This window comes from Macrosteles quadrilineatus, unplaced genomic scaffold (assembly GCF_028750875.1).
Source record: "Macrosteles quadrilineatus isolate MER2022 unplaced genomic scaffold, UCM_ALF_1.0 Scaffold_2__2_contigs__length_208266976, whole genome shotgun sequence".
Taxonomy (NCBI): domain Eukaryota; kingdom Metazoa; phylum Arthropoda; class Insecta; order Hemiptera; family Cicadellidae; genus Macrosteles; species Macrosteles quadrilineatus.
This window is the reverse complement of record NW_026542595.1, coordinates 161,009,601-161,025,849: the sequence shown is the minus strand read 5'-3', so window position 1 is coordinate 161,025,849 and position 16,249 is coordinate 161,009,601. Positions and strand designations below refer to the sequence as shown.

General features: G+C 37.8%; 1 protein-coding gene across 5 annotated transcripts in view; it reads left to right on the top strand.

The window, feature by feature from the left end:
• LOC128988068 (uncharacterized) overlaps positions 1 to 16,249 on the top strand; it is a 112,909-nt gene that overhangs the window by 72,677 nt on the left and 23,983 nt on the right. For 4 of the 5 annotated variants that reach the window (XM_054409256.1, XM_054409257.1, XM_054409258.1 and 1 more), the window contains 3 exons: positions 12,220 to 12,310; positions 12,993 to 13,146; positions 14,180 to 15,018. In XM_054409256.1, coding sequence (XP_054265231.1) covers positions 12,220 to 12,310; positions 12,993 to 13,146; positions 14,180 to 15,018 — 1,084 coding nt within the window. The remainder of the gene's footprint in view (positions 1 to 12,219; positions 12,311 to 12,992; positions 13,147 to 14,179; positions 15,019 to 16,249) is intronic. The other variant, XM_054409261.1, reaches the window with a different exon arrangement.

The window sequence follows — 16,249 nt, the reverse complement described above, 5'->3', positions numbered from 1 at the left end:
CTGTGAAGTGTGCGCTGTAATTAGATTTTTAAGTGCTAAAGGTGTGAAGAAGGTGTGTGAAAGCCATTAAAATTTATCGACAGATTAGTGAGGTGTATGGCGAGAACATTTATGAGTGACAGAATGGTACGCAAGTGGGTAAGGGCCAGCGAACACAGAAGGGCATCTAAAGACGGCCCCACCAACGTCCATCATGAGCAACGCACTGGGCAGCGTCACTGTCCCCAGTACCCAGTGCGTTGCTCATCATGAACGTTGGTGGGGCCGTCTTTAGATGCCCTTACCCACTTGTGTCCCATTCCGTCACTCATAAATGTTCTCGCCATACACCACTAATCTGTTGATAAATTTCAAAGGCTTTCACACCTTTAGCACTTAAAAATCTAATTACAGCGCGCACTTCACAGTCGGCGGCAGTCTCAATTGGCGGCACCATTTTGAATGCTCAATACCGGATGTAAACAAGGCCGATTTTTGTCGAATTTCCGGCTAGGGCTTGCCAATAGATGCTTATATACAGCGCCAATGTCCAAAATGTCAAGCGCAGTGCTGGAACGGAGAAGTTTAAAAACGGTACTCACTTAAAAAACATGCCTCGTAGTTTGAAAATAAAAATTAATGAGATTATTAAAGTTATAAGTAGGGATGTGTCGATTCTCAATACCACCAATATTTGGACCTTGGTATCGGTATCGACTATCGAGAATCGATTGTCTAAAGTCAATTCCGATACTGATACACAAGATGTCTGTGAAGATTGCTAACTAACTTAGTTGTTTTACATAGTCAGTGACAGTGATAAGAAAGTGCTGGCCAGCCTTTACAGTTTTAACCAGTTAAGAGGGAGTCTACTGTATTGTGATTCTGACAGTGTTTTAAAGAATCTTTTGACATACCTCAATGTATTAATACATTGATGATGTGGTGACATACAATACCTGTTGAAGTTCTAAGGAACAAAACTTGTTGTCATACCAGCAACTGTGGTTGGATAAGGTAATTCTTCTATTTTATCAATAATATATTCTAACCAAGGGTCACAATAAATAAATTAAAAAAAATAATATGCCAACTTGTTGAATACAATAAAAGTATTAGCTCTAATATTATAATAAGTAAATTTTTCATAAATATTTTTAGGTCATTACTTTTGCAATATTTATTATATATAGTTTGCTTATTATTAACAATAGTTTTGTGTTTGTAGGATCAAAGTACGATGAATACAGAAAGTTGAAGAGAGAACGTTTCTATGTACGAACAAAGGCCAAACAGGAGATGGAGAAACTTAGGAAATCGTACATGAAGGAAAAAAGACAATTTATTAAAAATAAAGCAGAGGAAAAAAGACTAGCAGTAGAATACCTCAGGTTAAAAGTACAAGTAAAAAACATGAAACTGGCGATATTGAAGAATAGAGAACTTCAAGAATAAGCTTTTACAATTTTAATGTAGACTTGCTAAATTATTCACTAGTTAGTTATCAATAAGAAATGGTGACTCATGTTTTAATTTCTAATCATGTTTTATCATAGTTAATAAAAATATTGCTTTTTAGCTTATACTATAAATTATAAATTATGTCAAAACGCAACATTTTTTATTTATTTAGCCTTTATCTTGTGTACAAAATTGAATTTTTAAAACAGGGTATTTGTCTTTACTTATTATCCATCAGTCCAAATACATGAATCATTCTCTAATTGTTTAGAAAGTAACATGGCTGCATGTCTTATGCTTTGAAGTCAATTATTGGGCTATCAATTTGTGATACTATCTAAAAAAGGTTAGTGTTAGATAATAACAAGAACAGGGTTCAAACTGTTCCCTTACAAAACATTAACGATGCCATGCCAATGAGTAGAAACGCAAGTACAAAAAATAAGTATTTATAAATGGCCTATAAGCACTTGTAGGCTCATATTGTACCCTCATAGGTACCCTCTTACATGTAAATACTACAGGTATTATTTGTGTACTGCTCATTGTCTAAATAGTTATTTGTGTAACTAGTGGTGAAAGTGGCACTTTGCTGCACACGAGAGCAATGTTTACGCACGAGCCGCAGGCGAGTGCGGAATGATCTCGAGTGCAGCAAAGGCCTTTTTCACTCGTGTTACACATTATATTTTTCCTACAGTCACTATAAAGCACATATAAATAATTAGTCTTTCAAACACTATACAACACGTTTTTAGGTTCAGCTGGCAACACAGATGGTGGCCTCCCTATAGAAAGTAGTACCCGCGGTCCGTATCACTCCGCTATTTTTCCTCGGCAAGAAATGTGCTCCGCGTTTTGAGAATATAGTTCCGTATGTTTTTGTAATTTGAAGTGGTTTCCGCTCCTAAAAAAATGATTTAAAGGTATTTTCTTGTTTATTAAGATCGTAGGAATGTTTTGAAAACGTTTAAAGGAAAAGTCCAGAAAGTTCAGAAATACCGAAACTATAAACACGAAATGACAGGTTTAATCGTAGTTATAATAGTCAATCAGCTGCTCATAGTATTATCATCTTTAAGTGTTGCCAACCTTATTTCCAAGCGTACACGGATTACGTGCATAATAGAACCACGCTGTTTTGTGTTGTTTCGTTGGAATCCTGATGTGCGGCAAAGTATAAACCGTACGGCAAAGTATAAACCGTACGGCAAAGTATAAATATGCAGCAATTAGCAGCTTTCTGTACTATAAACAGTACAAGGAAGCCAACTTTGTCGGATGACTGTAGGAAAAATACATTTTTTTATTAGTATGTAAAATATTTGTATAGTTTCAGAATTTCTCAAATAATTATAAAATTTGAATTTATACTGTTAATATTTTTGTATTAGTTTGAATTGAATTATCATAAGCTTTGAGAGAGAGTGAGATGATCTGTGTGGATTTGCTGGACAAAGATCAGCTGTTTCTTCAACCAGTGCCCTTTGCATTAAAAGTCCTAAATGATTAATAACAGTTGTTTTCAGTTTTTTTATACCATCAAAAAGCTGACTTCTCAGGGTTGTCCCAGCAACTTTTTGGTTATTTGTATTATAATTATTATTGTTATTCGATATTTGAATATACATTTAAATAATAATTATGCTTAACACTTCCCTAATGACAATTAAAGGGACCAGGAAACAATTCAAAAAACATCTGAAAAGTAGTAGAATGGTTTACAGATATTCTGTAACAGTAAAAGTCCTGCTAGCCACACCCTATTAAACCAAAACCCCGCCGCAGCAAACCTGCAGACTAAGCGAATTTCCATTTGACTGATTGGATTTACACTGAAATGTCTATTTAAAAATATAACATTTATTCCCGATTTAAATAGAATTAGTTTAAAAAGTACTAAGGTTTGCTGCATCAGGGAGGGTAAAACTGTTTTTTTTAATGTTAATAGTTAGTAAGAAATAAAAACATTTTCCAAATTTGATCAAAATATGTTCATAAACAAGCAAACTACAACAGTTTACTTATTCTCCATAAGAATAACATGGGAATTTTAAATTTATAATTTTTTTAAATTTTCTCCGTAACCATTAGGCGCATAATAACGCTTCAACTTACTAAATTATTTGTTTTTTTAAGCTCTACAAAATGAATGGTTTAGAAAGAAATTGCAAAATTTTATGTTTTTTGAGTCAAAAATGGGAAAAACCTATTTTTACCCCATAATACCCCCCATAAACCCCCGTTCCCATGGTCCGATCATGCTGGATCGCGAACTCGTTCGAATAAACGTAGGTTTACACGTTTGTACCAAATTTCATCAAAATCGGATCATTTTTGCTCGAGTTATCGTGCTAACGGACATATATATATATATATATATATATATATGAATTTGAACGAATGGTATTTTTGGCCTCTAGGGACCTCAAAACGAAAAAAAAAATCGGTCCCGCATCCAGGTCTTACCATGAGTACTACGGTAATAGCTTATTCCCTATATGGGAAATTCGCTAAAACCACAGTAAAAGATTTTGTACTAAACAACTATTCAGAAAACAACTGTTAATTATTTTAGAAATAGATTATATAGTAGTTAAATTAACGTATATTAACTACTGTTGTGTTTTGAGTTAAGACAGCCTAAAATTCCCATAATTCATTAAAGGTTAATATAGGTAGTACAAAATGGTTCCGCCACCTTTATTTCGGTTAGTAGGGGTTTTAATGTGTATAATTTTAGAGAATAACCCTAAACATCAAGACTTATTTTCCTTTAAAGGCTTGGTATTTTTTATTGAACAGTTATTTGTTTCCAGTTGTTATTTCTGTAAATAAAATACATTGTGATTGCTTAAGTGTGTTATTAGCCTGTGTTGTGTTGTGATCATCTGGTGTATAATACTAAAACTTGTGTTTGTGAAACATTCAGAAATTGAAAATTATGTCAAAAACTTTTATTTTTAACTACATGTATTAAAAAATATCAAAATACTCATCTGCAGCCAAATTTAACAATTTTTGTTGTTAAATCATATTCTGTTATCTAACCAGTTTACAACTGAAAACCTCTTCTAAATGAAGATTTTTTCAATCATTTACAATTGATTTGAATTGTAGGATGGACACATTTCAAGTCCTGACTACATTAAAAACAATCTTCTTCATCACAGAATCTGTATTTCACCAGAGAGTACAGTAGGTAGTTGAATACTTACTTGAATACTTGAAGGCTTCATCTCTGACCGTAATCCCAGATAGATTGTGTCAAACTAATTTAAAAAACTGAACTGAGATGGCGGTGAGTTAAAAAGTGACACGTCATCTAATTCTTTGATCAAAGTAGATAGGCCTACTTTAAAGTTTTTCTCTCACGGAGGTTTTAAATCCAGCCATATCCATACTTCTGACTTCTTCTGGTAGACTGTTGAAGAGTTTGATTGCAGTCACTGGGGAAGCTATTCTCGGATTTGGACAGTCTGCATTGAGGGTTGTCGAGGTTTCTCGTGTGCCCGGTTTTATGCTGATGGATGTCATGTCTTCTTCCATACATAATGAAGTTCTGGCGTAGTGTATCAGAGAGTTGAGGACATATTGTCTATAAACATTGAAAGATAGGCCTATGAGTGAAATCTTTGCCCCTAATTTCAGTAGAGGTCATCATTCTCAACGCCTCCTTCTGGAGTTTTAACAATGTAGGCCTACTGCATGCGGAAGCGTGGCCCCATACACAAGTAAGGATACCATATACAATATGGCTGTGGAACAGCGAGAAGTAAACCGTATCAAGGTACTGCTCAGTGATCACATCATAAAGGTTTCTAAGGAGGAAGACCACTCTAGACAATTAGTTGAAGATTTGGGCTATGTGGTAATCCCAGTTTTATTTCTGGTCAAGCCTGAAACCAAGCAGCTTTACTGGTTGATTTTCTTCTGCACCAATTTTCTTTCAAGAGTGCAGATCAGGAGTTGGGTATTGTCCTCGTTTAATTTTAACTTATTAGAAGCGAACCACTCCTTTGTTTTCTCTAGCAAAGCATTTGCATCTCTCTTCACCCATTCAAACACATAAAGGGTTATCTTGAGGGAAGCCGATGACAGAGGAGAGGCGATACCACTGATTACAAATTTTAGGACATTGCATGAGACCCCACATGTCCGGGCTTTTAGAGTTCTTTTCAGTTCTTAACAATCTGACAGATATCTTTTGTTCTCTCACTTGACACCAGTTTCGAAGACCTGATCCCTGAACGTTGTTCAGTGGATTGAAGTTGACTGATGGTAGGCTGGCCACAATTTCATCCATGGAATCAAGGAAGAAGCCATTGAAGTCATCAGGGCTGGCAAAACAGCCAACTTTAAGCGGTTGTTTGTTGATTCTGATTCACGATACTCCAGGCAGCCTTGCATTTGTTGGAAGACTGCTCTATGACATTTACATTGAAGGTATTTTTAGCCACTGAAACATTATTTCTGTATAGCCCGTTTGTTTGGATATATAAGGCAAAAAGTTTTTTTCTCTCAACCGGTGACTTGGTGGACTTGACATGGTCATTGATTATCTTAACAAGGTTAGGTTTTTAAGATGACGTAGAGAAGGCGTGTACCAAGATTTATCCTGCTGTGTACATCCACTCCTAGTATTTCGAGGCCTATTAGACTTTTGTTTGAAAATTTTGGTAGGAAAGCTTGAATTGAATTTATTGTTGAAAATACTTATAGAGCTTTCGAAAGGTGTTTCATTCTGTGTTAGGCCTATACTTGTTTCCTTTACCCATATCAACTTTCCTCAATTCATATTTCAAAACAGGAGCTCATCTCTGACTATATGTTTAGAATAGGGATGGACGGGATTGAATTTTTAGTTCGGGACGGGACAAGACAGGATTTTTATTTCCTTTCCAATTTTCGGGACGGGACGGGATTTTTTCCTGTGCATGAAAAGAAAGTAGTAGAGTATTGCAGTTACCAAAAAAGACAAACAAAATCAATTTTTACCATTTGTGGCACTGATCTATCAAAACCAAAAAAATGTGTAAAAATTTACAGGTATAGAGACTCACAGTCGAAATGACTCGCGGTCATGGTGGGATCGTCGAAATGACTCCGCGGTCAAAACGCAATCGTCGGTATTACTCGCGGTCACGGTGCGATCGTCGATATGACTCTGCGGTCATGCGGGATTTTCGGTATGACTCGCGGTTACGGTGCGATTTTCGGTATGACTCGCGGTCACGGCGTGATTGTCGGTATGGCTCGTGGTCACGGAATGACCGACGGTATGACTCGCCGTCTAGGTGTGACCGTCGGTATGACTTGCGGTCACGGCGCGATTGTTAAAATGATTTCGCCTCCTGCGTTTGCGGAACTATCGTGAACATCTCTTTCAATAGGGGCGTCATCATCACTCACGAAGCGGCAAAATCACCGACGATCGGATCAAATCCCGTCCCAAAAAATTCCCGAATCAAATGTGATCCCGTGATCCGTGTGATATTTTTTCCTGAAAATTTCCCAAAATTTTGGGACTTGTTCATCCCTAGTTTAGAAACAATGTAACTGGCCTGCCACGGGACTTTTGGTTGCCCACTGACTAGGTCAGGGTCAGCACTTGGTTTCATCTCCATTATCACTGCAGAGTGATCAGCAACAGTAGGGTCAATGCCTATAGTCATAATTATTTCACCAGAAATCGGGAAAACCTTGCAATTGGCCACCATAGTCGAAAACTTTTTGAGAAAAACCCCATATATGCGGGATCAAAATTTTATAATAATCTCCCAATCGAAATTAAATCAGAGACTTCCAAAACAATATTAAAAAATAAATTAAAAAGATTTCTCATCAGCAAGGCTATTTTTTCTTTTGAAGAGTTGAATAGTCTTTGAGGTCAAAAACTAATGCAGGATATGTATTTTCTGTTTACAATTTGTTTAAAAAAAATGTAAGATTGTGAAATTTTGTTTTTATTTTCTTATGTTAGAAATGTATTTAATAAATATTAGGCCTACTTGCAGCTGAACTGTTGACACTATTCAATGTATTTTGTACAAGAGATGAATAAAGTAGTATTGAATTGAATTGAATTGTTCTTTATTCCCATATACTATCGAGGTGGCAGTATTTCTGATGGGTTTCCAGCAAGTAATGTACAATCCATAAGTAAGGAGCAGGTAAGAGAATACACTTTCCTCCCCAGACTGTTTCTCAAGATGTATGTTATAGTCCCTGGCCAGTGGCCAGGGCTATTTGTTTTCCGAGCTGAAATTTAAACGAGAAATGAAATTTAAACTATCACTTAGCTGTTCTATGAATTGTGGGAAATCACCATTGGAAGAGCGATAAAGCGATATTATTATTAAGTCAAGTGTCCAGCAGTTCAATGGCTACAATTTCAATGGTCTTTTCTATGCAAAAGTTATGTATATAGATTTCCTTAAAACTAATATATTTATTTACAAAGATTGCTGGTCCTCCATGTATAAATTCTTTTCGGCTGTAGATTGAAGCCAGAAAAACTAAGGCCAGGCCCTATTCTGGAGTAAAATTCAGATTCTTCTGACCTTAGCCAGTGCTCAGTTACACATAACACAGTGGGATTGATTTAATTTAGAAACAGGTCAAGAACAATAATTAACTTAGTTCGGAGACATTAAACATTCACAGAGGCTATCACCATGTCAGGGTTAAAACTGTTTACATTTATTTGCCTAGGCCATTTCAGAAGTAGGCAGCCTGGACCTACCAAGACTAAGATCATTTGAGGAGTGTTGTTATTAGGCCACTTATTACTGTCCATTACAGTATATTTTTGAACAAAGTCAACACCAAGTTTGAAACTATCATTGTGGCGTTTGCTTTCAAGCTGCTCTATTTCAAATTTAACCTCAGGAAAGGTTTTGTTTACAATATTTGGGACATCATTTGAGCTGGACCCTTTAGCTACTCTCCCCAAATGAAACCAAGCCTTCTTTGTTCCACACAACCCCAGACAAAACATTTTCTGAACTAGTAGTGCCTACAATTCTCAGATTTTTGTTATTAATTCTAGGCCTATTCTTAGGTTTGACAGTTAGAGGACTTGACTAACTACTAGGGCTATGGCTTAGGCCCGGTTCACACGAGCGACATACCTAGCTGACTAGGCTGTGACTAGGTAAGCTTGACTGGGTGGCGTACCACAGGATAACACCGGTTCACACGAGCGACATGTCCACTGACTAGATGAAAATATCGATATCAAAACCACTCGGATCCATAACTGGTGCACAATGGGAACAAAGGGAAGAATGCGAGCTGCAGCGCGACTACCCAATCGCTCGTGTGAACGCTCCCATAAGGCTACGTGTACTGCTACGCCGCTCGACTGGGTTCAATTTAATTCAATTCAATTCAAATTCTCTTTATTCATTCACAGTACAAGTTTTTATACAATGAATAGCGTCAAATAAATATAAAGATGAATTATGCTTTACTTATCGCTAAAACAATCATTATCTTTTCAAAACAAATTTTAAGCTTAAGAATAATAAACAAAACGAAATTAAATCAAATCACCTTTCTAAACTATTATTTATGATTTCTCTTGAATTCCAAAATTCATCCAAAGAATACAAAGACAATGAAAGGAGATAATTTTTTAATCTTTTTTTAAAAACGTCAAAACATTTTTCCTCTATTATAACTTTAGGTAAATTAAATAAGAATTTGTCCTCAAGAAGGTTTTGACTACCAACCCCTTGATCCTTTTGAGCATGTACAACGCCTGCCTGGTTGAAGGGTTTTCCCCTTGTGCTGGAAGACAGCTAGGCTTGTGCTTGTTGGGAAGGGCAAGGGAGACCCAGATCTGCCATCCTCTTACAGACCTCTGTGTATGTTGGATACGGCTGGCAAAGTCCTCGAGAAATTGATCCGTTCCCGGCTAAATTCAGCCGTTGTCGCTGGGGGGGACCTCTCCCCTCGTCAGTATGGATTCAGGATGGGGCGATCAACGATTGATGCGATTGAGGAGGTGAAGCAAGCCGTGATGAGAGCTGAGGATTTTACCCACTACTCTCGCAGGGTTGTGCTGCTCGTAACGCTCGATGTGCGAAATGCATTTAATTCGGCGAGGTGGTGCGATATGCTGGATGCTCTGGAGAACACCTTCCACGTGCCGGCATACTTAATGCGCATCATGGAGGATTATCTCCGGTTTCGCCTCCTAACGTATGACACTGCGGAGGGCCCGCGGACGATGAGTGTCACTTCTGGTGCTGCCCAAGGTTCCATACTCGGCCCAGACCTCTGGAACGTCGCTTATGACAGCCTTCTGAGGTCTGAAATGCCTGAGGAAACGGTCTTGGTTGGGTACGCAGACGACGTTGCAGCTTTGATAGCTGCACGTAGCGTTGAGCTGGCTCAGCTAAAGCTAAACCGAGTTATGCGTACCATAAACGCACGGATGGCAGACCACGGTCTCTCGCTTGCTCTGAGCAAAACCGAGATCGTGATTTTGACAAAAAAACGGATTGACACCATCAAGCCGTTGAGGGTGGGAGCCGTCGAGGTTCAAACTGTTCGTTCTGCCAAGTATCTTGGAGTCATGGTAGACAGCAAGCTTAGCTGGCGGGATCAGATCTTCCGTACAGCGGACAAGGCCGCTAGGGTGGTTTCTTCTCTTAGCCGGTTGATGGCCAATGTCGGAGGGCCTCGGTCCAGTCGTAGAAGGTTGTTAATGTCTTCGGTCCAGTCCGTACTCTTGTACGGCGCGGAGGTGTGGGCAGACGCACTAAATAAGGAGGCATACAGGATGCGGCTCGCCCGAGTGCAGCGTCAGGCAGCACTGAGGGTAGCATCTGCCTACCGAACAGTGTCCGAGCCCGCCGTCCTGGTGATTGCTGGAGGCGGAGAGAAAGGCAATTTACCGGCGCCGTGGGGAGGACGAGGCACGAACAGAGGAACGCACCCTCACCTACCAGCTGTGGCAGGAGGGCTGGGAACAGGAGACACGGGGACTCTGGACCAGGCGACTGATACAGCAAGTCCAACCTTGGGTTGATCGGCGGTACGGAGAGGTGGACTTCTACCTCACCCAATTTCTGACGGGACACGGCTTTTTCCGGTCGTACCTGTTCAGGATGGGCAAAGCCGTGTCACCCGACTGCATATACTGCCCAGGCATTCTCGATGATGTGGAACATACATTTTTCCACTGCCAGCGCTGGGAAAGGCCCTGCCTGGAGGCTCAACAATTAATAGGACTGCTGTCGGTGGACACGGTCATACCGATTATGACGGAGGGTGAGGACAATTGGACCTGTGTGTCACATTATATCCAGGGTATTCTCCGCGCCAAGAAGATCGACCTTGACCGGGATGCGGTGTAGGTCATTAAGAATCTAAATGCCAGAAACGGTGCGAGCCCTGAGGGCTTAGGTCACATGTTGGCCTGACTTGAAGTAATGTGACAAACAATTCCAGGTCTGTGTCCAACAGAGTAGAGGGGGTTTTTTAGTGAGTAGTCTGACAATTTTCAGGAGTCTCACACTACAGGCTGGCTACCTCCTGCACCACTAAAGCATTTTCCCTCCTCTCCCTAAAAAAAAAAGAAAAAAAAACTATTGAGGGCTACTATTATAATTAGTAAATGAAATAAATAATTAAACATTTTTTTAAGTTATTAATTTTTTAAATAACAAACATGTTTCGGCTCTTAGGCCATGATCACAGTTTTTAATAAATAGTAATGTTGATCACATGTAAATCGATTTGTCTGCTAAATTTAATGTTAACTTTTTCATAGCATAAGAACCAATTTATATTTCCAAAATAAAGTAGAGGCCTAGTAAAAACACAATTTCTCACAACACTTCTAAGTGTTCCACAGATTTGTTCAATTACAAGACTTTCCACAGGTTGGCATAACAAAATAAATTGATGATAATAATTAGTTTGCATTTTAAACCCATTGAGAAAGGGACGAGTCCCTACGAGGTTGTCGTTTATTTAAGGACTTATCACTAACATTCATAGGCCTTTTGAATCACAATTCCCCTTAATAAACACAAAAGATAGATCCTGTATACAAAAAATAGTTTACACAATAACGAAGTCTTATATTTTAAGGTGTTAAAAATGTAAATTTTTCTCCTTTAATAACTCTGTCACCATTAACTATGAAGAGGACCATTCTTATTTGCAGTTTGTCGAAGATTGTTTGTATTGATGATAGGAAAGTCACAAATAAACCCAAAACACGTTAATGTAAAGTCAAGTACTTTCAGTGGAATTAATTATTGTCGTAGGCTAGAGTCCATAAAAATTCTTATTTTAATACCTTTTGTAATGTTAATTTATGCCTTTCAAATCCATACTAATACAGCATAGAAATTATTGTCAAAATTAAAGATACGAGCAACCATTTTGTTACGAGAATGGATGTTTATTTATTGCCTTGTTACATCCTGTAGAGTTAAGCGTATTTAGCCGAGCGTGGGAGCGGAAATGCCGAGATTACTAGTAAGCGGCGGATAATCCGATTATCAGTTGATGTGAGTTTGGTTAAGAGCTACTGTATATTGAACAGTTTGGAGTCAAAAGTTACCTTTAACTTTGGATGTTGAGGTTGGGTCGAATTTTTGACTGATTGCACCATACTACTGTATACTATAATTAGGCATACAATTTAAGATTCCTCCAGGACAATTGAACATAGGAGCAACATTGTAATGGTTGTACATTTAATTTTTAAATTTATTTTTGTCTTCAAAATCTTAAACTACTTAAATATATTTTCAGAAAAAAAGAAGAAGCCAGACAGCGATGATGATATGGAAATGGGAATGCTCCCTCCGACGTGGGATCCTGTGCAGAAACCCAAAGAAAACAAGTAAGTTTTTCTTAATATTATGCCCGAATAGTTTTTAGCCTTCATTCTTTACTTTCAATTTGATTTCTTTTGAAAAATCAAACAAGTTTTAGTTCTCGTGAGTTGTGATCAAGTTTTCTTTATTATTGCATTATAACTGCTTTTTATTTGTGGTTTAGTAAGTTTTTTTCAGTTATGTAAGCATCACTCCATAATTTAATATCTTTTTAGGCCTATTAATTTTCTTTAATGTCTTCAATGTCTTCGCTTTTATCTAAAATCAGTTATATTTTCATATTTTCTAAAATAACTTATATTTGTTTGCTATTAATAAAGTAAGGTGAGTAGCCTATCTTTCTTATTCTGTACCCTTATTTCTGTAGATGTTAGTCTTACACTAATAAACCAAATTGTACAACGTTTACAAATAAAATTTCAAATAATAAATCTTTGTGTACAAATTGATGGAAAATATTTAATTGTTGATAGGAGAACTGTTATTATTCTGCAGACAAGAAGATGGTAGGGTTAATCATCGTTATGCTAGACAGAATTGTGAAAAGTGGATTAAGATGGAGTTTACTTATAAAATAACCGCTGGGTTGGTCTGCTGAGGTAATCCTGACCGTTTGATGGCCAAGAGTTAGGTTAAGTGCAAAGGTGGTGAGGGTTGATGTTTTCCTCCCGTTTCCCCCTCCTGTAGGATCCGGCAGATGGACGTCTGCTCCATACGTTGTCTGCCAGCCATGGGACTGATCCCTACGCTTCAGTGCATCGTCTGCTTGTGTCTGTATCATCCAGAGTGTGTAGGTCTAGGAGAGACAGGCCAGACAACCATTCACAACTACAAGTGTAAAGTAAGTACAACTACCCTTGCTAGGATAATGATGCATGCTTTGAGTGCTAAGGACTTTTCTTAAAATTGGCCAGCTTCGTTGTAATTATGGTCAAAAATGTTAGGTTGTGTTTTCGTCTGTTCTGGGAAGGGAGGGACAGTTGGGAAAAATATATTTTACCTGTTATTAATCTAAATGATTAGCCTATTGTTTATTTATAAGATTTTATGTACAATCAGGTACAGTACTTAAAATACCACCGCCACACCAAACCTTAATACAGTTAATACCAACCGAATTTCCATTTGCCTGGTTGGATTGTCACTTAAAGTCTTTAAATAGTCTTAACTAACCTTCAAATAGTCAGATCTATTCCCTATTTAAATAACATTAGTTATAATGGCCACTTAGGTTTACTACTACAGGGAAGGTAACAAAAGTCTGTTTTTTGTATTGAAATGTAAATAGCTCAACATGAAATAAATTAAATTTTGCAAATTTAATCTAAATATAAAATTTAAACATGCAAACTAAAACATTTGATCTATTCCCCATAAGAATAAAATGGGAGTCGTACATTTAAAATCTTCTTGGTAGTCATTACACATGCAACTACACTTCAATACTAAATGATTTATTCTTTAACCCTACCAAATTAAAGACATTTCAAAATGTTATGTTTTGTGAGTAAAAAGTTGGAAACTTTGATACACAATTGGAGATACAATGAAAGTAATAGTTAAATTTTAAAACTTTACTTGTAAAACAGTGCTTAGTAAAACATATACACATAAAGTGTCTAGTTGCAAGCATGTCCCTTTGAAAGTTTGGTACACAAAAGGAAGTTGTGTTATTTTATTTTAGGTGTTAAGTTCTGTTTAGTTCATTGATATCAAGTTCCCTTTATTTTAGAATTAGCTACTTATTTCAACACGAATCATCACTATTTAGTTTATCTTAATTAAAATCATATGTTTTTTGTACCTTAATCGAATTCTCACACACAGCAAACGTCAACAAAAACTAATTACTAACTTCTTTCCCTTTTTTTCAGAATTGCCAATTGGAGAAGCCCAAACCAGCTGCTGGAAACAATCAGAAAAGCGCTCAATTGCTTCCCCCCCCTCCGCCCCTTACACCGGCGCTGAGTTCCATTAATACTTCTACAGTACCCATGTCTCACATGATGGTTCCCGCAAAGAACTCTCTTCAAAGAATCATGGATAATAAACTCAATAGAAATGTGGAAGGTCCGAGGAACAGGACACCGGTTACAAAATCTACTTCGATTGTCGGTGGAGTCACCACGTGGTTACCTCCTTCCTCGACTATTCAGCTCCGTTCACCCACCCTAGCCACTAAGTCTTCTCCCTCACAGAAAGCTCTCCTCCCCTCCACCACCTCTCACGACCCCCCATCGGGTCAGCCGGTTCAGTCTGTGTTAACCACCGGGACACATCGCTTTATCGTAGTTCCTAAACACAACGTGTTGTCTGTCTCTCCCGCTACCACTTCGTCAACTCAGGTTTCAGACAGTGTCAGCACACAAGTCACCACAACCACCTCAGATGCAGGCTCCGGCGTAGCCACTCAAGCCTACGGACCCGGAGGTCCTATTCTACCCAAACCCCAAGTCTCTACCCCGGCTTTCATCCTCGGATCTCCTACTACCACCACTAGTGGTTTCCAAAGTCCTCCCGGGGTTCTGCTAGTCCCTTACATCGCCCCCCAGACCTCCCCCACACAGAAGGAAGGCCAACAACCCCAGTATATCGTTGTAAATGGCCCCTCGGGGCTGCAGCCCGGCAATTTCATTATCGGCAACATTCCACAACAGCAGCAGCTCAAGCTGGCGTCAGTCCCAACCTCTCAACCTGCCGACCTGCCTACACTGTAAGTTGACCTCCTTCCTGTACTCGACTGTGTTTGTCCCGTTCCTTCCTCACTCATCATCCTTGTATAGTATCTAGTTACTCGTATAAAAACTTATGAGGGATTCTATTTTCTTGTTTGTGAATTGAATCCGTTTGAAATGCAATGGTTGTATGTTATTAGGCAATAATCTTTAGGTTTGGTTTAACTTACTCAAGTGACAAGCTATAATGTTTGAGTTTTAAACTTACCTCATGAAATTATACGTAATAATTAATGGATGTACAAATATTTAATGATTCAATCATTTCTGATTGAGTATGTTACAATAGGCTCAGCTATCTGGTTTAATCTCTAGATTGTCCATTGTACTTGTATGTTTTATTTTCCAGATTTAGCCGTGAAAATCCTTGTCCTCGCCTTGTAATGCTTTTCAGCGGTCCTATCCTCACCTCACTGTGTTTGTTTAATGCCTCAATCACCTTTGCATTTGATTAGTGTACACAAATCTATCTGTATATCACCAGTGTTAGTAGAGGGTTTACTTGGTGTTCTTAGGGTTTGCTGTCACAATTGGTCTTTTGGCAAAGACCAATCATGATTTTTAATTCTTTAATTCTTTGAGTCTTAAACAAATTTGTTTTGGAATTTTTGATGTAGTAAAGACCGCAGGTAAATTTTATTATTTTGCCAAAAAATTTACTTTTTTTCATTAAATAATGTGGATGGTAAAATTATAAATTGATAGGTAATCAAATTTGAATTACAAACAAAAATAAATTTATGTCCACAGTGTAACTGGCATAATATTACAATAATAAAATCAAGGATTTATTTAACGAGAGACTTTAAATGTCTGTACAGTTTACTTTAACATCTTTTCAAACAATCTTGTACTTTTCTTTCCTAAGGGCTTGATGGATACCTGTGCTGTATATAGCTTATCTTACTTTCTCACTTTGATCTTCAAAAAATTTGTGTGTGTTCTAATAGTTTAATGGTTGAACTTAATACAATTAGTAGAGTCTAAATCATAGAGTATTGGGCACTTCTATGACCCAACTATTGTTATAATTGAAGGCTAACTTTTTCATACAAAGTAATAATAACCGTAGGTTTGGATAAGGTCATTCATCCAGCATAGCATCATTAACTGATATCCCAATAATGAATTACATTTGTGTCCATCATTCCACGACTGGATCTCACAAGGATCTTGCACGGAATCAAACCACTGACCTACGGATTTGTA